The sequence below is a fragment of the Numenius arquata genome, chromosome 9, assembly GCF_964106895.1.
Source record: "Numenius arquata chromosome 9, bNumArq3.hap1.1, whole genome shotgun sequence".
NCBI classification, from domain to species: Eukaryota; Metazoa; Chordata; class Aves; order Charadriiformes; family Scolopacidae; genus Numenius; species Numenius arquata.
In genome coordinates this window covers 28,117,531-28,139,771 of record NC_133584.1, presented here as the reverse complement: position 1 = coordinate 28,139,771, position 22,241 = coordinate 28,117,531, and the positions used below count along the sequence as shown (strand labels likewise).

Sequence of the window (22,241 nt, the reverse complement as noted above, 5' to 3'; positions counted from 1 at the left end):
GGAGCCGGGAGAGCGGCGGGACCGGCCCCGCTCCGCACCCCGGCGGGGTAGGAGGGGGGGGTCGGAGGATTCTTTCACCTCCCCCGCAGCTGCTATTAGCACCGCAACTCACAAGAAAAAAAAAAAAAAAAGAAAAGAAAAGAAAAAAAAAAAGAAAAAAAAAGCCTTTCTTTTGAAGGGGATGGTGTCCTCCTTTCCCCTCCTTTCTTCCTCCTCCTCCCTCCCCTGTCCCCTCCCCTCCTCTTCCTCTCGCCCTTCCTCTCTCCCTCTCTTTTTAAGCGGGTCCCCCTCCGCGCTGATTGGGCGCCCGGCCGCGCTGCCAACGCCCGCCCCGCCGCTATGTCAGCCTGCCCGCCGCAGCCCCTCGCCTTTGAACTGCCCCACCGCCGGCCCGCCGCTCCGCCCGGCGGCTCGCCGCCCGCCTAGCCGCCCGCCGGGGCCTCCGCGGGCCGCCGCTTCCGCGCCCCTCCGCGCCTCTCCGCGCCCCGCCCCGGCAGGGCTCCCGCCGGGGACGGCGTTGGCGGAGGACCTGTGATGATCAGCTGAGCCCCGCTCCTCCCGCTTCTCCGGCTCCCTCGGCTTCTTCCTCATCCTCCTCATCCTCCTCCTCCTCCTCCCGCCGCCGCCGTCCAGCGCGCCCCTCACCGCAGCGTCCCGCCGAGCCGCCCGCCCGCCCGGCCGAAGCATGTCCAAGCCCAGCGACCACATCAAGCGCCCCATGAACGCCTTCATGGTGTGGTCCCGCGGCCAGCGGCGCAAGATGGCCCAGGAGAACCCCAAAATGCACAACTCGGAGATTAGCAAGCGGCTGGGCGCGGAGTGGAAGCTGCTCTCCGAGGCGGAGAAGCGGCCCTACATCGACGAGGCCAAGCGGCTGCGGGCGCAGCACATGAAGGAGCACCCCGACTACAAGTACAGACCCCGGCGCAAGCCCAAGAACCTGCTCAAGAAGGACAGGTATGTCTTCCCTTTGCCTTACCTCGGGGAAACCGATCCCTTAAAGGCCGCCGGGCTTCCCGTGGGGGCCACTGACTCTCTGCTGAGCTCCCCGGAGAAGGCCAGGGCTTTCCTGCCTCCCACCTCAGCACCTTACTCCTTACTTGACCCCAGCCAGTTCAGCTCCAGCGCCATTCAGAAGATGACTGAGGTTCCTCACACCTTAGCCACCAGCACCCTGCCCTACGCCTCCACCTTGGGATACCAGAACGGGGCGTTCGGCAGCTTGAGCTGCCCCAGCCAACACACCCACACTCACCCCTCGCCAACCAACCCGGGCTATGTCGTGCCGTGTAACTGTACCGCTTGGTCGGCTTCCAGTTTGCAACCTCCCGTTGCCTACATATTATTCCCAGGCATGACCAAGACTGGGATAGACCCCTATTCTTCAGCACATGCGACTGCCATGTAACACCCACCCACACCCCCCGCAGGCCTGTGTCCCTGTGCGTGTGTGTGTGTGTGCGCGTGTGTTATGTCCCCCGTCCCCGGGTGGCAGCCGGAACTGGGATTCCTTCGTGTGCATGTACATAAAACCTGCAGGAGCAAAAAAAGGCCACCCGAAACAGGACGCTGCTGGCCACCGGGCCACCGGGCCGGGACAGACGCGGACGCTGCCTCGGGGACTCGGAGATGCTCTCGCCTAAAAGCTCGCCCCGAGAGCTGGCCCCAGGCTCGGAGGAGGAGGAGGAAGGGGTGGGGGGGGGAAGATCTGCAATGGCGGGGTCAGATAGGAACTCGGCACTTGTAAGAGTTGTAAATGTGTTTAAAAAAAAAACAAAAACAAAACAAAAACAAACCAACAACCCCAAGCGAACCTTGAACTGCCCTTTCGGGACAAAGCCGGGGGGGAGAAAAAGGAGGAAAAAAAAAAAAAAAAGAGAGAGAGAGAGGCGGTTTCGGTTTTTATTTATTCTCTTAACGTCTATGAGTTCTCCAGGGTCTCATGTCATTTGGACTTGACTTTGGGAAGTCCCGGTCTTACTATGATTTTTTTTTTAATTATTATTATTTTTGTTTTCCTTTTGCACATTGAAAGATGAGATCGGCTGTGTTATATATATAAATATATATATATATTTTGCCACCACGCACTACTAGGTAAAATTGCTTTTCATGTCAGAAAAAAGGCTCTTCGAAGTTTTAAAAAAAAAAAAAAAAAAAAGAGGGGGAGAAACATTTATATTTAAAACATATGATAGTGTTTGCTTAATTTAAAACAGATAGTCCTTAAATTTGTGTGATCCAGTGAGACTAGATCTAAGTTTACTTTAGACAGAGCGTCAGGTATGAAGTCAGGCAGTAGAATTGTAAAAAAATTAATAATATTAATAATACTACTACTAATAACGAAAAACCGAATAAAAACCGACGGTAATTTAAATATGTTTTCACGATGTCTTGGGAAGAGAAAGAAGAAAAAAAAAAAAAATATGTATCCGGCAGGATTTTACCTCGTTAAACCTTTTCATTTGTTGAACAAAGACGTTTTGAATAAAGACAATCTGTCATCAACCGAGGCAACTGCGTGGTGTAAATGCGGTGCCCCGGCTCCTCAGCCCCGCGTCCCGCACCGGCGGCCGCGGGGGGCTGCGGGCAATGCTTCCCCCCTCCTCCCCCGGCGGCGGGGCCCGGCTCTGCCCGCAGCCCCGGTGCTCGCCGCGGGTCCCCCCCGTCCCGGACCACCCCCCCCCCACACCCCCCCCCGGTAGCCGATTTCGCCGTGTGGGGGTGGGTTTGGAGCCGCACCGGGCTGGGTCGGGCTCCCTTTGGAGCCCGTCGGGGAAAAGGCGTCTGAGGGGTGAGAAAACTTCCGAGAAGCGGGGACGGAAAGGCGGCAAACCCGGGGGGGGGGCTGCTGCCCTTCGCCCCGCCTTCCCACCCCCCCCACGCCTCCCCCCCCAACCCCTTCGGGGCTTTCCCAGGTTGCCTCCGCCGCCTTGGAAGTTTTACCGCTGCGAAGAGAGAGATTTTGGAGCCGGGGGTGTGTGTGTTGGAGGGGGGTGGTGGTGGTGGTGGTGGGGGTGTTGGTGGCGATGGCAGGGGGTGGGTTGGAATTAGCATCTCGTCCGGCTCAATTAGTGATGTTTTGGAGGGAGGGGTGTTTGGTCCCTTTGTGCGGGGAGGGGGTCTGGCTGCGGAGGCCGGGGGGGGGGGGGGTGAGACGCAGAGGAGCTGAATAGCCGGAGCGGTGCGTGTTTGGATGTGCTTTGCTCATTAAGTGCTCTTTGGAGACCGGTGTTAGAAATTAAACGGCGTAACACAATTAACATACATGGGGCTTGAATGGGAGGGTAAAGCAGAGGAAGAATAGATAGATAAATAAATGAGAGATCAGGGGAAGGTAAACAAAAGGGGCGAGGAGAAAAGGGCTGAAAGGAGAGGTTAGAACGGCTGCTCCAGCCTTGTTTAGCATGACAAAACAAAACGGCTCTTACAAATGAGGACAATTAAAGGCGCTGGCTTCGGGAGGGCCTGGGAGCAGCGGGACCATCCGCTGGGACACGCGGGGGCTGAATGCGGCCGGCGTGGGGACAGGGAGGCGCCGGGAGCGCCGAGCGCTGATTTAACCCCAGCTGACAGTGGCTGTCAGGCTGGGTGACAACACCGATAGCTCAGTGTCCCTGAACATCCACCCAGATTAGTCTGACAACGGTCGGAGGGAGAGCGAAGGAAGGGGCGGCGGGGGGGGGGGGGAAGCGCCGGGCCCCGCCGGAGAAGGGGGCAGGGTGTCCCTGTCCCCCGTCCCTCCCCTGCTCCCCACCGCAGCCGAGCTTTGGTGGGACCCTCCGCACCCCCCGAGCCAGCCGGGCCGGGCCGGGGGGCGCACGTCGGGGCTCTTCTCCCAGGCGGCTGCGGGGAGTAAGGGGCTCGGTGGGGGCCGGGGTGCTCGGGGCAAAATCGAGGTGAGGTGGGCGAAGCGGCAGGGCTGGAAACTTTAGCGAGGCTCTTTCCTTCCTACTTTCCTCCTTTTCTTTTTTTTTTTTTTTCTTTTTCTTTCCTCTTCCTTCTTTCCTCTTTTCTTTCCTCCTTTCCCTTTCTTTCGTTCTTTCTTTCGTTCTTTCTTTCTTTCTCTCTTTCTTTCTCTCTTTCTTTCTTTCTTTCTTTCTTTCTTTCTCTCTTTCTTTCTTTCTCTCTTTCTTTCTCTCTTTCTCTCTTTTTCTTTCTTTCTCTCCTTCTTTCTCTCCTTCATTCTTTCTTTCCTTCCTTCTTTCTTTCCTTGTTTCTTCCTTTCTTCCTTCCTTGTCTTCGTCTATTTTTTCTCTCTCTTCCTTTCTCCGTCTCTCTCCCTCTATCATTTTCTCCCTCCTCTCTGTTTCCTTCTCTCCTTCCGTTCCTGTTCTCTTTCCCCTTCTCTCTTTCTCTTTCTTCCTCTCTTTTCTCGCTTCTCTATTCCTGCTTCTCCTTCTCTTTTCCCCGCTCTCTCGCCGTCCCTCTCCTGCCCGCTGGCCCCTCCAGCCTCCCCTCCACAGCCTCCGCTCGCCGCCTCCTTCCTTTCCATTCCCCCCGCCGCATCATCCCTCCAACTCTCTCGCCCGTCTGCAGGTGTGTAGCTATTTAACTCGTGGAGATAAATAAATTAAATAATGATCTTGACACTGCAATGAACCGATTGCTGCCTTTGATGTCAAAGGGAAACCAAAAACAGAAAGAAAGGGGGGGAGAGAGAGAGGGGGAAAAAGCTATTCCCTCGAGGGGGAAATGCAGCTCCTTGTCAAACCTGTTTCCCCACAACTGTCTCCTTCTTTCAATAAAATCATTAAACAAAGGCCGCGGGGTTATGCGCACCACGCCTTGGGTGCGCGGCCGGGCGCTGTCCCGGGCCGGGCTGCGCCGCGGAGCCTCGCCCGCGCCCGCGCAGCCCCGCGCAGCGCAGAGCCGAAGGGGGCTGAGCGGGGACCGGCGCAGCGCGGAGCCGGGTCGGAGCCGCTCATGGCCGCCGGCCTGCTCCCCCGCGCAGCTCCGCGTTCCCTTTTCTCTTTTCCTTTTCTTCTTTTCTTTTCTTTTCTTTTCTTTTCTTTTCTTTTCTTTTCTTTTCTTTTCTTTTCTTTTCTTTTCTTTTCTTTTCTTTTCTTTTCTTTTCTTTTCTTTTCTTTTCTTTTCTTTTCTTTTCTTTTCTTTTCTTTTCTTTTCTTTTCTTTTCTTTTCTTTCTCTCTTCTCTTCTCTTCTCTTCTCTTCTCTTCTCTTCTCTTCTCTTCTCTTCTCTTCTCTTCTCTTCTCTTCTCTTCTCTTCTCTTCTCTTCTCTTCTCTTCTCTTCTCTTCTCTCCTCTCCTCTCCTCTCCTCTCCTCTCCTCTCCTCTCCTCTCCTCTCCTCTCCTCTTCCTCTTCCTCTTCCTCTTCCTCTTCCTCTTCCTCTTCCTCTCGCTCCCCACCTTCGCTCGGGAAATGGCTCTGTTTCGGCTCGGTGCTGCCCGCAGGACCACCTAGAGACTTTAAAGCATCCAGCCCGACCTTCCTTTAAACAAAACCACAAATAAGAGAAAAAGAGGAAAGAAGTCGGGGGGCAGAAGGAACTGGGAGAGCCCTCGCTGGCGCCCAGGTGTAGCCGTACGATCGCCAGGGAGCTCTGCTGCAGGAGAGACAAAGACAGAAGGGGAATTATGTGATGTTCAAAAACTTTATTTTAAAGGACACATTAAGCCCATAGAAGTCTCTGAGAGATATTACTTATTTCTGCTTATTAGTGATAATAGCCCAGTAAATTTGCTATTGAGTGTATCAAAGGCATTCAAAGAGACTTTGAAACATCAAAAAGATTGCAATTCTGATTTTACGGTTTTATTCCAGGCCCGACCTCCTGGCTACATTCCTTGATTGTAGTGTTTAAAGTAAGCGGGGATCAGAAACACATCCTCCTCCTCCTCCTCCTTCTCCGCTCTCAGCAGCCCCGACCGGCCGGACCGGGCCGGGGACCCACGGGGGACACGCGTGGCGCTCCGGCCGCGCCGGCTCCGCGTTCCGCGGCTGCTTCGGCTTCCGCGGGCCGGCTTGGGGGCGGGCAGGTGAGAACAGGTCCCGCGGGCAGGAGGGTCCCCCCGGCCGCAGCGTGCTCACTGCCTCCCTTAAAAAATATACATATATATATATAAAAGACCATTAAAAATGCTTAAAAATTAAATTATTGAGCTAAATCCAGCCCAAGCCGCCGCTGCGTCCTCTCCCCTCTGCCCCGCGGAGGCTGCGGGCCGGGGAGGGCAGGAGGGACCCGGCACCGCGGGGGGAACGCGGGCTGTATTTTCCGCGCTGCTCTTCACTCCGGAGCCAGGCAGCCTCTGCCACTGCCGGGGCTTTTGATGTGTCTGTAATTTACCTTTTTTATTTTATTTTATTTTATCTTTTTTTTTTTTTTTTCCCTTCAGTCCTTAATTTGCTTCCCCCGTCTCGCTTTTTCCCTTCACACGCCTCTGTTCCAGTTGGGGTGTTTTATACCGACATCAAAGGGACAACTCAGCCTTTATTGTTATTATTATTATTATTATACATTTTTTTTTCCTTCCCTTTTTATTAGGGCAAAATACTTCATTATTACTGAACGCGCCGCGTTGGGAAAGCTAAACAAGAAATAACGTGCAGGGTCTGTGCAGGTCCCCACTGCAACAAGCCAACCTGTGTACGCGTAAAAGCCCAGAAATTAAGCACAGGTTGATCCCAATTTGAAAAAGGAGAGCGAGGGAGAGGGAGCCGGCTCTTTGAGTGTGTGAGAGAAAGAGGGGAAGAGATGAGTAGCTGGTAATTATTGAAATATAAGGATGAGATTAATTCAAAGGAAACAAACTATGAAAACAATTGGAGCCGGGTGAAAAGCAAAACCCAGATTAGAATTTGCTTGTGGTTTGTTGTCTGTCTGCTTTCTTTCCTCCTCCCCACCCATTGTCACAGTGCAAGGCAATGGGATTTGCACACTTGAGGTGTAATAGCATTACTGCATTAATTAAAATTTTCATTTCACGTCCAGATTGTTTACTTATCTGCTGGAAACATATGTCGGGAGAAGTTGAGATTCTGGATTCTGCTCCGCTGCCCAAGGTGCAGCGCAGTACAGGGGGAGGAGAGGATGGCTTCAGATTTTTTTTTCATTGCATCCTCCAGCCTTATCTCCCTGCTGTAAATTATAAGGAGACTCCATTGAACTGAATATGAAGATTATATTTGCGAGCGGCGCGTCCTAGAGCGGCCCCGGTCCCACTTTGAAATGAAACAAGCCGCCTTGCGGGCCCCGAGCCTCCCCTCTCCTCCCTTCCCGGGGCCGGGGTGGGGGTGGAGGGGGCTGGATGGGACCCCCCCGACACCATCCCGGTCCCGCGGAGAGGGAGGGAGAGCCGCGCCGCGACGGTCCCCGCTCCTCCCGGGATGTCCCCCCGCTCCCAAACCGGTGAGAACCGGGAGGCTCTCCCCTTCCCCCTCAAAACTGTGCTTTCCGAAGCGATCCCCCCCCTCAAAAAAAACCCACACCCGGGAGCCGGGGGGAGGCTGAGCAGCCCCGTCCCCGCCGCCGGGACAGCGGGCCGGGGCCGCGCCGTCGGGGCGGGCGCTGCGGCGGAGCCGGGGCTCTGTCCGGAGCAGCGCGGCCGGGGATGCCCGGGCTCTGCAGCCGGCAGGTGATGTCGGCGGGAGCCCTGGGTTTATCTGCGCCTCTCTCCTCTCCCCCCCACCTCCTTTTTTAGGGGGGTACTTTATTTTTTTATTTTTTTTTTTATTTTTTTCTTTTTTTTTTTTCTTTCTTTCTTTTTTTTTTTTTTTTTTTTTTGAAGAGACCCCTGAGAAGGCAGCGAGGTGCCGTCCTCTCCGCCGGGTCTATCTGTAATTGAATCTAGGTCAGTTATTCTAAAGCATGGGAGAGGCTGATTCCCTCTTTCCGACATCAGCCCGGAATTTGGGGGAGGGGGGGGGGAGGGGGGTCTTGCAATTTCATTTAAAATGTAATGGTGGATGAACCGATAAGCAAATAGGGGGAAAAAAGGCTCTGCTTAAAAGAAAAAAAAATGGCATGCTTTTAATATGCTTCCAGATGGGGGGAAAATGATTTACATGGGAGTTTATTTCCTCTTTGCTGATATGAAAGAATTACAGATACAAAACCCACTGATCTATAGAATAAAAAAAAGAAAAGAAATGTTATTTTCCTGTAAAGGTATCAGTTCATTTATATTCATTTAACCATCCATCCATCAATTCACTTTCTCACTCCCTGCACATTCTCTCTGCCTCTGGTAAACCTACCCCACCAATATACTTTTCTAGAATATACAATGAAGTTTCCTTAAAAAAAAAAGAAATAATAAGAGATTCAGCTGAAGTAGGTACAGCAAAGTTTCCCTTCTCCTCCCTCAGCTCCTGTTTCATGTTACAGACTTTGAGTAAATTAGCAATATGAAAAAGAAAATGTTTTAGTTTGGAAAAAATGTCTGTGTATATCTTTAAATAATATATGCAATATAGATGTTATATATGCGTCTACATGTGTACATATTATATATATATATATATATAGCGGAGTTTGTATGCTCGACATGTATGTACCGTGTCTCTATGCTTATGTTATACAAACAGTTCATTCTCTCCCTATGTGCGTGCCTATAAAATAAAATATACGCATATTGTACAGATATTTACAGCATTCATATATCGTGAGTGCACGGACACAGATTTAAACATACATCCAGCCTGCGTATGCTGTAGATATGCACAATATATATGGTGCCCACGCACATGTACACGCAAAGGCAGCGTCTCTCTGAATTGGAGCAGAGTGTTTGTATTTAAACGTGAGATATTTCCTTAAAATTCTTGACCCACGCCTGTTGTGGACGTTGAGGGACATATGATGGTATATGGTAGGGGCTCGTATTTGTGTGTGCATGCTGACGCTCGCTCCTCTACGCACATGCAGAGAGAGAGGGCTACCGACGGGCACGAATCAGCCCACCGGCCTCAGACCTTCCAAACCTAAGGGCCACATCTGGATTTGTTTTTTCACGTTTAGGATGTTCCCCCAACCTGCGCTGCAATTTCCTTTGTAGGAGCAGGGACTAGAGACCAAACCTCTCTCACTGCCGGTAACACCTTCAGGTATTAAACCAAATCTGCCCTGGCTGAGCTCTTCCCTGTGGCTGCCGCTCGCTGGGTGTTAGCTGGGGCCGTACCTGGCCGGAGGTGACTTATTCCTTCCCGTGCCCTCGGCGTGATGGCCCTTACTCGTTACAAGGAGGATGAGACCTCGCGGCCAAAGAGGGAGGCTGCAAAACCATCCGTCATTTCCCAGAGACCTTCGCAGGGGCTGGAAGCGGAGGGATGCGCAATAACTTCTTCTTCCCGTCTAACCGTAGTAGCGAAAGCTGTGTGAGAAGTTGCCTTTTTGTTGTTAAAAACAGGTAAATAGAGAGTGGAAATACCTATATATAGGGATATAAATATACGTCTTTATCTTCAGCTAGATATTGGATATAGATCTGCATCTAATTCTTCTCACGGCTGCCTCAGCCAGCGCTTGGGGGGTCCTCGCCAGTCTTTGCAAAAGAATCCATGTGTAAATAAGGAGCCCAGCCAGTCACCCCGAGATCAAACAACCTGGCGACAACGTAGATACCAGCTACCTCGTGGATGGTGCCTGCCCTGCGCAGATCCCCCCCCCACACACACAACCACGAACCGGATCAAAGGCTGGAGTTACCAGGCTCCATATTGTAAGTGGCACCTGCAAATGTTAGTCCTGCTTCACATTTCCTACCCATACCTGAATAAATACATAATCATATCACATAGCATAATTAATAGGAGTATCACCATGAAGGACTCTTAAAGGAAAGGCTGTTGAAAGAGAGTTCCTGAAGATAATCCTTTTAAAAGGTTTGCTTAAAATGCAACCACTAGCGGGAATAAGGCAGGTTTAGTTCCAACATCTTAATACCTCAGGATAGCACAGTTTTAGATCTTGCTAATGTCTTTCCTTTAATAGTGGCTTGACTTTGATTTGGGACTTGCACCTTTTGGAGGATCTCCCCGCTGCCGTGGTTCTCAACGGAGAAGGTCCCCAGAGGAGGCTCAGCCTAGCTTCCCTTCCCATTGACCCGTCGGGGACGCACAACCTCCCTTCTGCTGGAAATCAAACGTGGTCGCATCCTGCCTGCTCGTAATAACCTTTCTAACCTCACCGTTTTGGAGCAAGCCCTGCCGTCCCACACTTTTGCCTAAATGACCCGTTTGAGTAATTTTCAGGGTGCTGCTTAATTTGTTTTTTTGTTATCCTGGATGGCATCCAAACTCCCGGGCCGTGGAGAAATGGGGTTCAGCTGCTCCCGAGCTCTTTGCTGAGCCGTGTCGCCCGACTCCTCAGTTGTGCTCAGGGAACTTCTGAGTAACATCGCCAGCCGGATTCAGTAAGTAAATCACTTTTTCTTTCTTTTTTTTTTTTTTTTTTTTATTTTACAAATGATGTCTGTGTAGAATGAGGCAGAGCCACACAGCAAACTGCGGAGTCAGGGGGTCGGTGGGGAACAGCTCGATGCTCCCCTGAACGCTTCTTCCTCAGGCTCCCATCCCATGAGCCGCTTCCGTGATTATTTTGCATCCTCACATTTCCCAGGCTGCACAGAGAGGGACAAAGCTTGAGAAGATCTGACCACACAGCAGAGCGGACCCTTGTTAGAAAACCCTGGGGGTGCCGAGGTCCTGCCTTTTGCTGTCACTGGTTGTCTAGAGTTTCAGCCCAGGATCCTTCCTGCTGGCTTACAGCAGGAAAAGTTTAGATTTGTGGAGAATGTCATCAAATTGGCATGAAAATAAGTGAGGGCTTTTGGAGTTAGAGATGACGGACACATTCTTCCAACAGCAATAATTAAAAAGTGGAAAATAGAAATGAAATTCAGTTGAAGCAGATTTGTTTGTTCGTTTCTTTCTCCTACAACTGTGGACAGACCTTTAGACTATCGCAGTCCAAGTTTCTCGCCCGGTGACAGGCTTAGTGGCCCATCTCTCTTACCCCACAAGGAATTTTTGGCCTGTGGAAAATCAGGTATCTCCATTCCCAGCAAAGTGCAGAGCAGGCTCTTGCGTTGTGGCTGTGTGTGTAGGGGAAAGCAGGTTGAGGGCAACCTAAAGAGGTTTTTGGAGCTGCTCTAGCTGATGTCCTCTCTCCTGGAGGGTGGCACTGGTGGAGTGCCACCATAGCCCAGACCCTCCCTGCGGAGGACAACGGTGAAACCTTTTGGGCCTCCCAGTAGAGCAGGGTCAGCTCGCTGATGGCTCAAATGCTTTCGGCTCTTTTGCCTTTGAAACAAGTGCACAAGGCAGAAAGCACGTCGCTGCCACTTGTCACCTGTGAGGCAGCTGGCACGGTGGCACCGGCACTGCTCGTGCTGGGACAGTGCCGGGATGGGGAGGCAGCACGAGAGGGTGAGGACATCCCCAGGGGCTGCCATCTCTGAGGCCACCCAGGTGGCAAAGAGGGCCATGTCCATCACTGATGGTGATGAACTCCGCGTCACCAAAGGGTGACCCGGGCCTTGTATCTCCTGTCAGTGATGTGCTCTGCGGCTGTGGGCTCATGGGCCAGTGTCTCCTGCCCCAGCAAAGCTTTACAAACCTGGTACGAAGGAGGACTGGAACGTAGTTCCTCCCTACTTGCCTGAGTGTTATTTTTCCTGTTTTATCTTTTAGCTGTAGCTGTATTATCACATCCAGTCTTTCTTCATTGTTTTTTTCTATTGGCAAGGTAGGAGATCTCTGATTTAGAGCTGGTATTTAATTGTTCATAATTTCTCCAAATTTCCATGTAGGCTTTTTTAATGTTTGCCTTCTCCTTTCCCTGTGAGCTGTTAGTGTGAGTCATTTTGTTTCCTGACACAGACACGGGTTCTTCCCCCTCTCCTTCTTCTCCATCCAGCCTTACTTATGTGGGAACTCCCCTACCAGGCAGTGAAAGGAGAAAGGGAATTAGATCTTTATCAGAGATTTACTTTCACCCAAGATCTCCTTAGATCAGTAGGTGAAACAGAGGCTAACAAAAGCCTCTGTTTTTTCTCCTCATCTGGAAATAAAACCCCCTGCAGCCAAAAGTATTCCCTCTCCTCCTTTGAAGGCAAACCAAGAGGTGGTGTGACTATGTGTCTTTCTCTCCGATGTACCAGGCTCAGTCCCCCATTTTTATTGTTTGATTTCACTTGTTCTCTCGTTGGCTGTAAAGTGCCAGGGAAGACAAGAATTAAATTTCTACCAGGGAAAAAAAAAACAACCAACCCCACAACAGAAAAATAGGGAAAAAAATAATAATAATTCCCAGCGTTGCTTCAAATCCCTGCCAACTTTTCAGGCCTTCGTAACAAAGCCAAAAATAAGGCCACAAACCCATTTTTCTTCATTTGCAGGTCACCTTGAAGGGTAGATGAGTAGCTCTTTTAATAGAGTTTCTTCTTTCAAGAGGATTTCAGTGAGGAAAGCAGCAATGAATGAAATTCCCCTTTTCCTTACAGGTCCTCAGTTTTGTCTGGAGGATATGAAGGAGTCTGGACAACTCCCCACTATGGATTTTCACCCCGTTGCTGCAACCCAGTCTGACTTGAGGTACTGCAGAGGTTTGGCATGAACATGCTTTAACACAATTTTCTGGCCAGCTCTTGGCCTCACAGCCCACACATTCATGTTCAAATAGCTGCAGGGCTGGAGGAGATTCCTACACAAAAGTGGGAAGCATCCGCTTTCCACTCAAACGCAGCCCCTCCGTTCTGCGCAAGATCTCCGTGAAGCTCTTGTGAAAAGCGCCTTCCAAGCCAAAGCAGACGCATAAAAAAGCATGAAGAGGAGGTGCAAATTAGTGTGGGCACCCCAGGGGGGTGGGAGCACCAACAAGGAATGAAAGCATGGGAGCAGAGGTGCCCTGACCCTTTCTCCTTTGGGAACAGGGCAATGGCTAGATGCTCCTCACCTCTCATCCTGCATGGACCCATCCCCTTCAGCACGGGGCCAAGTGGGGACAGGACCCCATGGGGTCACCTCCCTTGCTGGGATATTGGGAGCAGCTGCTGCCTGGAGAGAAACTGTCCAGAAGGTCAAACTGTACACCTGCTTTAGTTTAGTCAAAGTGGTTTTCTCAGCCTTAATTGATAACTGATGAGAAAACCTTCTGTTCTACACATACGCATGCATATGTATAGACACACACACAGACACACGTGTGTGTATATAAATAGCTCTCTTTAAATTTAAATAGATTTATGCCCAAGGACAGGAAGGTGGATAAAAGGTCATTACAAAGAAAGAAGATCTAACACATCTGTATGCTCTTTTGTAGGGATTAAATCTATAGTAGGTTGCATTCAGTGCTAATACTCCTATTAATTTCTGCTTTTCATTGTTGTTTCCACATTTGTCAAGCTTCGATAAAGGGATAATGAAGTAAATGGATGTTAACTACAAATTAATCATCCCTGTCTTGATAGCGTAACACAGGTTCCTATTTGCTTACCCTCTTCACCCAGAAATGGTAACCCCCTTTCCATATCCATACCAGCAAAACCTGCTGGATGCTATAACATAGCAAAAAAGGGAGAAGGAAGAAAAAGAAAGGAAGAAATACACCTTCCCCGAGACAGAGAAAATACTCCTTGAAGCTGCCGAATTTGAATTGTAAGGAAGAGCTGAGGAAGTTGAGGACATGCTGGTTTTGCAAGGAGAGCTTGTTGGAAGCAGTGTGTTGATTATGGGCAGGTTGGACCTTTGGTGGTGTGTCACTACTGAAAGGTTAGATCTTTTGAGGGTCTGTTTTTTTAACTGGAGTGTGTCTCTTCCCGCTGTGCAGGGAGGGAACGGGTGTATTTACAAATATGCAGGCTTATTTTGTGAATCTCCTTGCTTTACTTTGGAACTGTGAGCCTGGTCTTGTTGTGGTATCGGATATTTGAAGGGAGACTGGAGGCTCCCCTGTACCAGTATGAACGGGAACAGAGTCGGAGGAACCCCAAGCTCCCTGAGACCCTTCAGAGAGACCGGAGTGGGGCTGGAGGCAGTCGGAGAGCCACCAACCCTAGTGGTCCATCATCTCGGGGACACACACACCTCTACTGAAGGCTTTGGATACCCTGCGAGCGCACCTTGGGCAGCCACTCCTGCAGACCAGTTACACCAGCTTTGAGCATCAACCAGTTTGGACTTTGAGCAGGGCAAACATGGGACTTTCTTCCCAGGTGTTTAATTTCTGATGGAGTAGTGTTCAGTGTTATGCAGACAGGACAGCAGAGTTTAACCACTTGGCCTCATTTTGTGCTTGCAATAGGAAACAAGGGTAGATTTGGCTTTTATCATTAATTGCTTGCCCTTGTGATGATCACTTGGCACTACACTCCAGTGTCAACTTAGGTTTCCTTCTGTTCCTCCTTCCCATGTCACAGGCTGCTGTAGACCACTTCAGCCCTGTCCACCCTTGCTGTGACACTTGGGGAGCCACCAACGCCCTGTGATGGGTGTGACAGAGGCAGGACCCACACTACCAGGACCCGGACCTGGTCCTTGTTCCTCCTTCATCAACGTGATGCCATGCCTGACTCCATGGCTGGCTCCCATGGTGCTTTGACATCGGTATCCACAGACCTCTTCATTTACCTTTGCAGAGAAAGAAATACTTGGTCAGATTGAGATTGCCAAATAACAAATTATTGTAGCTGTACCAGCTTTTCTCCTTCTCAAGGCACACACCATCACTCTCCTCCAACTGAGGGCTCAGGTCTGCCCCACAAATACAGAAAACTTTCAGTGCTCTTAAAGATGGGTGCTTCATGGGCAAGTCAGTACTTCCCAGAGCAAGTGGTGGCTGTGGGTTCATCCCTGGAATGATTAGGCAATGCTGCAAGATTTGAAGGTATCACTGCTTATTTGAGAGGAGGCATTGTATACTGTTTGGACATTTCTTAAAGTGGTTTCTCCTAGCCTTTATCCCTTCCTTTTTACCATCTTCCTCTTTGCCCGTCCTCAGCACAGTCGTTCTGTCTCTTCTATTGATCAATAGCTTGATCAATTAATCAACTGGTTACTTGATTGACACAGAATTTTTACATATCTGTCCCAACATTATTTTTTGTCTTCCCAACCTAGACTTATAACTGGCCCTTCCTTTTTGAAATGCAAGGTTTTGACAATACAGCATTCTCTAATCATTGTCCTTCCACACCTCTCCCAGGATATCACCTTTCCTGTGATCTCCTTCATTCATTTGCAGGCACTAAGTGACATCTTTCTGCATAGCTTTCACTCTCCTGCTGTCCTGGAAAACCAGTCAAACCTCCACATCTGCCTGCCTCGTCCTGTCTACCCCGTGTTTGGGTCAGGACAGGCAGAAGACCTCTGCTCATGAGTCCATCCTCTGCACTCAACTCCTCTGGATTAAACCCAGACTTTTCTCACTACTTCTTTCCCCCCTCTTTTCATATTCCCTTCTCTCTTGCCTCCCCTCCCGATGAGTGCAGATAACACATTTTCTTGCTGGCAAAGCTGTAGCTCCATTAGTTTTCAAAAGGCTGGATTTCATTCCTCATGCACCGTCTCTGCTACACGCTCTCCAAGCTGAAACATCTCCATCCGTTTTAGGCCATGGGAAAAACAAAGCAGTGGAGAGGGACATAAGTATTCCAGAAATCATTTCTCTGACAGCACAGCTAACTAACATTGACCTGTGGCCACTTCTGTGGCTCTTGCGTAATGCTTTAAACTGAGTGTTTCTTTTGTTTTGTCTCCAGCCCAAGAATCCATTTTTTAATAAGAAAACTCAGAAGTGCCTCTGAAGCATATGGGCTCAGGAGCGTCACTACCACGTCGCAGATGTGCAAACTTGCACTTGTTCATGAGGTCCCCATGGTCTCCAGCTACTTGGATTAACAAGGGTCCAGTGTAGTCCTTGCCTTCCCCTCTTGCAGGTGCATGCAATAGAGCCTCAGAACTGCCTTTGCTTCTTCAGGCATCTTGTCCATGCCATCACGTGTGCACGGCTGCTGCTTGGAGAGCCTCAGAGAAGCGGAAGAAAGGCTCTCAATGTCTTAAGCAAGCATCTGGTTTCCTTTCCTCATTGCCCCCATGGCTGGAGGGGCAGCACACCTCTTGTGTAACTTGCCCTGCCTAAAGTCTCCAGGAAGTCAGCTGCTAAACCTGACTAGCTATTTTTTCTTTGAAAACCAGCCCTACCTTGCTGCTTGTCTTTCCCATGCCCACGTCCTTGTGGTCTTTCAAGAGCTTGTCCACCCAAAGTGGCAGAGACCTGCCTCTCCTCCCACGCTGGGGCTGGCATTTGAATGTGATGGGTGCTGTGGTCAGAGCTGTGCAAACCTGACCTTCGTTGGGGTTTAGGATCCTATATCACACAGGCTTATCTAGAAATAAAATACAGGCTCTTAAGCACCTCAAACAGTTCAGCTCATTTTGTGGGGAGATGTGGGATATTTTTAAATGGAATCAGGAGTGAAGGAAGCAGCTGGGTACATTTTAATTCTAAATTTTCCTATATATCAAGCGTTAAATTAACAAGGGAGGGAGAACTCTACTGAAGAGCTATCTGCTGGTTAGACAGGCATATCAGGATAAAATTATTCTGCGCTTGCCCATGGTTTGTCTGGGTACTCCTGGAGCTGCACCAGTAAAGAGTATAATTGTGCTGCTATTTGAGGCTTCAGATTTGGTGCCGTGAATCCTCCCCTCTGACTACACAAGGTTTGCTTGATGGCATTATGTAACTATTCCCCATAGGCGATTTTTTTTTAGCCAGGCAGGATGGTGCAGAGCTCCTCAGAAGATGTGCTAGCAGGAGGAAAGAGAGAAGGGCTCAGGCAAAAGATTTGCGTTTGCAGTCGTGAGGACAGTTGGCTTGAACGTTTGTAGGAGAGAGGTTTTCCCTGCAGTGTTTCAGTGGGGGAATCTAATTGGCACAGGAAAGATTTTGCAGTCAAGAGGATGGTTTCTGCTTCTGAATGGTTGGTGCAACGTGCAGGCTATTTTAATAACATCCTATAGATTTAATTTTTCTTTTCTACAGTGAGAATAAGAATTGCTGTCGTTGCCTTCAACTTGGAGTAATTGAGTTTAAAATCAGAACCCTCTTCAGAGTCTTTTATTTGCTGCATGATAAGGGGTGCAGAGGTCTTTGGATTAGTTAACATCAGTATACGTCACCTCCGGGCTCTGCACAGCTGGCCTGCACTGTGCACGTGCACGTTGAGTACTCCTGTTTCTGAGTAAATGGTTCGTATTGACTTTCACTGAAGCTCAGTTATAAAATGCTTCAGTGCACTGAATATGATTTTTTTTTTTTTTTTCTCAATGCAAGTCCCAAGAGGACTCACTCCAGATATCCCTGCTCAATGAAATATTGTCTCTGCAGCCAGGGAAAGCAATCTCTTGAGTATGAACCTTGAAGCAGAAGAGTAGGTTATTTCTCAGCAACCTTTTGATATTGTCAAACCTTCAATCTTTTGGGGATTTACGGACTTTGCTAATACATAGGACTGACCCTGGATACTAAATGCCTCATTTTCACCAAATTTATAATTATTCCCTTTGCACATTTCATGTCATACAGCTGTGGGGATGGTGTCATTGTTCCCATTTTACAGATGGGAGAGTTGTGTTGCAGAGATGCCAGGAAAGTGTGTACAAGCCTGTTCTGCACTGCTGGCACTTCCTTTTGCAGCACCAGTACGGCTCAGGGATGCTCGAGTGTGTGTCCCCTGATGTGTTTGTTGTGCTGACTGGTAAATCTGTCACTTCTTCTCCTTGTTTTTAAGGTCTTCTGGCTCCTAGAGTGTGAGCATTTCCAGAGGTGACCCTTTTCAACCCTGGAGCAGAGGTGGAAAGAAGCGGGGGGTTGCTCCCCCTTTTGCAAGTCGGTGTATTTTCACCACAGTGATGGAGCCAGAGATTATTGAAGTCCTTTAAGGAGCATGTATTTCCAGGTACCGTTTACTGTAACAAAAGCTGGAGCATGGGAGCTGCTGGCATCAAACCACTGTGAGTCAGCCATGTGGGACCAACGGCTCTCGGAGTCCCCCAGGAGCGGCAGGGGAATTGGCCGGTGACTATAGATGTGCACAGGGGTGGTGAGGAGACAAGGAGATAGAGCAAGCACGGCCCAGATGAGGCTGCAAGCAGATAGGAGCTGAGTGGGGATATGGGTGGATAGACCATCCTCTGCAGGAATCATGGAAAAAAAAAAAGGAAAATGCTCTCTGTTGGGTGAACTGACACCTCTCCACCTTGCTCCAGTCCCAGCTCAGCATCTTGTGTTTACCACAGTCATGCCAGCTCTTAACCAGTGGTATTTAGATCTGTCCCTGAGCTTGCAGGTAAAGAATATCATGACAATTAAGCTCTATATAGGCAGACAAGAAATGTCAGGACTGGTTTAAATTCCTGGCTCACTCCTCGTGAGGTTATAAGCTCATTTAATGTCACCACCCACCTCTGAGCGGCCACATGGACCTGGAGCTCATGAGATCTTCCTTCTTTCTCAAGCCACCATGCTCTCCTTGAAGTCATTTGTTCTTTGCTTATGACTAGCAAAATCACACAGGAAAAACATGAACATTTTCATGTGGGGAAAAAACCAGCTTTTTGCATAACAAACACATTTTTATTAAAAACCTCAACTTTTGTTAAGTTTCCATCAGTTTCAAAGAACTGCAAGGATGCCAGTGCTGCCTGCTCACACTGGAGGAGTGTGTTGGGGCTGCCGGCTGTGCTCGCTCAGAAAGGCTCCTGGTTTGAGGGGCAAGAAGCCACACAGACCATGCTTGCCCATAACCAGCAACATGTGGTGAATTAACTACAAGGTGAAACTCAAACTAAATCCACGAGTAAGCGGTGTGAGGGCACAGTTCTGCAGCAGGCAAAGCTTGCATTTGAAAGGTTGATGTTTGAAGCCTAGTTCTGATTTTTTTTTTCCAGCCCACTCCTCCCAATCCCAACCCACTAGGTGGTATCCCTCCAGTCCTTGTTTTCCTTTTTCTTTCCAGTGAACTTAGACATACAACAGAGACTTGAAGAAGGCAGCAGCAGGAAGTTTAGATTTCATCTCCTGCTCTTTCCTAGCTCTAAAGTCGTCCCCTGCTAACACACACTACACTACAACACTCCTGTATTTGCTGCAAAGATGGGGAAATAGCAGCATAAATTATGGAATCACGGAATTGTCAGAGTTGGAAGGGACCTCTAGAGATCATCTCGTCCAACTCCCCTGCTGAAGCAGGATTGCCCAGAGCACATCACTCAGGACTGCATCCAGGCGGGTCTTGAAGATCTCCAGAGAAGGGGACTCCACACCCTCCCTGGGCAGCCTGTTCCAGGGCTCTGGCACCCTCACCGGAAAGAAGTTTTTCCTCATATTTGAATGGAACTTCCCATGTTCCAGCTTGTGCCCGTTGCCCCTCATCCTGTCACTGGGAACCACTGAAAAGAGTCCGGCTCCATCCTCCTTCAACCCACCCTTGAGATACTTGGAAGCATTGATAAGGTCTCCCCTCAGCCTTCTCTTCTCCAGGCTAAAGAGTCCCAGCTCTCTCAGCCTTTCCTCATCAGGGAGATGCTCCAATCCCTCCATCATCTTTGTTGCCCTACGCTGGACTCTCTCCAGCAGTTCCCTGTCTCTCTTGAACTGGGGAGCCCAGAACTGGATGCGATATTCCAGTTGTGTCCTCACCAGTGTAGAGTAGAGGGGGAGAATGACCTCCCTCGACCTACTAGCCACACTCTTCCCTACGCAGCCCAGGATCCCATTGGCCCTCTTGGCGACAAGGGCACATTGCTGGCTCATGGAAAGTTTAAATTACAACACTCTTGGTGAAGACATTACAGTTTCTGATCGGGGCTGCCAAAAAATTCCTTCCATGCCTGTTGCCCTCCCTGAGGTTGCCATTGCAAATGCTTAACTTTACCCTGATGTCATCACTGATTCTCTCCACACCAGCCTTTTGGACAGTCTTATGCTGGGATTAGGAATGTATTTTTCATGTCTTCCATGTTTTCCCAGGTCCCTGAGGCAACAAGTGCTACTGGAGAGGATGGGGCTGGAGATGCTGCTAAAAGAACTACGAAAGCACAATGCAAAGAGCTGCCTCTTACTGGGCTTTGGGAAGGCTCAGGTCTCAACTGGATTTGTACCCTTCAGGCAGTGTCTGGTTAGGAGGAAGCATGAGGAGTGCCGTGTTGCCCCAGGTTTGATCTCTTGGGAGCTGCTGCGGTGTTAGTTGGTCCCTCTGGTTGCTGCACGCTTGCCCGTTGTTTTCATGCAAGCTGCATGGGTGCATCAGCATGAGTTTATATATGTCAGAGGCATATCAATATAACACATGGCTTTTTTTTTTTTTCCCCTTTTTTCCCACTTCCTACCTTTGGGGGCTCCCAGAGGCTGCCAGAGCTCCCATTTGGACTCCAGAGTCCCATTGAGATCACGACAGCAATGTTTATGTGCTATTCTAATGCTGGTTTTAGCAGCGTAAGTGCTTTTTAATGCATAGCATTGCATCAAGCATGTCCTATTCTCTCCCTTACAGAATGGCTGTCTGGAGGGATGTAATTCCAGCTTCTGCCTCCGCACGCTGTTATTTACAGGCAAGGTTACATGCCCACATCAGGCGTGGTTAGTGCCACTGCTGAGTTAATTTGGCACATGCCTTATGAGCACCACCTTGGTAGAAGCAGCATTGTCATCCCCAACAGGCCCAGGGATCCCCTAACTGCATCCTGAAGGTGACAAGGCTTTGGAAGGGTATTCAGGGAGTGATGGGCAGTGGTCTCACCCAAGGGGACCATCTTGAGGTCCCACCACTCGCAAAAATCCATCAGGATGGGGTGGCTAGAATTGTGGTAGCTCTTTGGCCACCGATGGCAACTGGTCTGCTGACTGCACCCACACAAGCTTCTGGCTATGGATTTGCAGATACAATTGTAGGTGTTTCCCAGGGCAGGTGATGCTGCCTAAGAGCCAAGAAAGCACCACTAAAGCAGCCTTCTCATACTGGGCTGGTTCCTACAGCCTTTGGCTGTCTCAGCACGAAACTCTGCTGAGGAAGGGAGCTCAGCCTGAAGTGATGCACCTACCAAAGGTACTCCATGCTGACATCTCAGAGGGAACCATCTGTTCTGATGGTGCTCTCTTCAACCTTTGCATCTTCTGCTCTCAAAGGGTGCTGTCTCGGGGGGAACTGGAAGCATTTTTGGCAAAGCAAAAACCTGCAGAACCTCTGGTACTCTGTGTGAGGCTGGGGATTCGTTCACTCTGCTCCAGGAAGCTTGTGGAGGGAAGACTGCATGCACTGTTGTAAGAGCCATAATGTGGTCTTAAAACAAGTGCAATTGTTACAACTGCCTCCGTTATGAAGTACAGGTGAGAAAGCCCATGTTTCATGAGCTGTATGAGGGCTCTGACCCACCTTCATTAGTGTTGCTATCTGTATAAAGTGAGAAATTACACTGAAGTGCTGGTCACGTGCCTGTTGTGCTGAAAAGTCTCCAGGAGAGGTTCAATTAGGAGGCAGAAGCTGACGAGCTGCAGTGTGGGGAAGCTTTCCCAGATTAGTCATAAGAGCCAGCCCTTCTACCGTGCTTGTCATTGGCACGTGTCAAAGTGCTCCACAAAGTGCTGCCTGCGGCACTTCCCTTGCGCAGATTAGGGTCACGGGTGAAAAAAAAAAGGCTTGCCCAGGGTTGCCTGGGGGCCCAGAAGCAGAGGTCACTTTCTGTGTCCTGTATCAATAGCATTGGCCTCTGCGTTGAACGGTTCACACGTTCATGGACAGAGTAGGAGTCCTGGTTGGAAAACAGGAAAGCATCCCTGGCCCTTGCAGCCCAAAACACAGAGACAAATAAGATGTGATGATAACCAGTGCCTCAGGTGCTACCTAGGGTGGATTTCAAACACCCCTGTTGTCTTTGGGGAGGCTGCCAGTATATTCATTAGTTCTCTTGAAAGTCAGACATCCCTTTGCTCTCACCCAGGGGCAGTTTGCTCTGCGAAAATCCCCATCTTCCAGTTGCCTGCTGCTCCTTTCACTGCCATGAGGGGCTGCAACCATTTCCAGCATTGGACCTCCAACTAAACTCACTGATGGTCTGCTTCCCAGGTGGGTTTCAGCAGCCCTCCCAGCTCATCAGATCATCTGTCCTGGTCCTCTTCCCATTTAGAGGTACTGAAAGATCAGCTGCTGTCTCCTGCCAGGGCCAGTGTCTTCCAGGGGATTCCCTTGGGGTCCTGGAACTCTCACGAACTGGGAGAGA

At 49.8% G+C, this 22,241-nt stretch overlaps 1 protein-coding gene across 1 annotated transcript; it reads left to right on the top strand.

Annotated features, from left to right (window-relative positions):
- Positions 1-685: 685 nt before the first annotated feature.
- SOX14 (SRY-box transcription factor 14) lies at positions 686-1,408 on the top strand. Its single transcript, XM_074153809.1, has one exon. The coding sequence runs from the start codon at positions 686-688 to the stop codon at positions 1,406-1,408; it is 723 nt and encodes a 240-aa protein (XP_074009910.1).
- Positions 1,409-22,241: the final 20,833 nt, after the last annotated feature.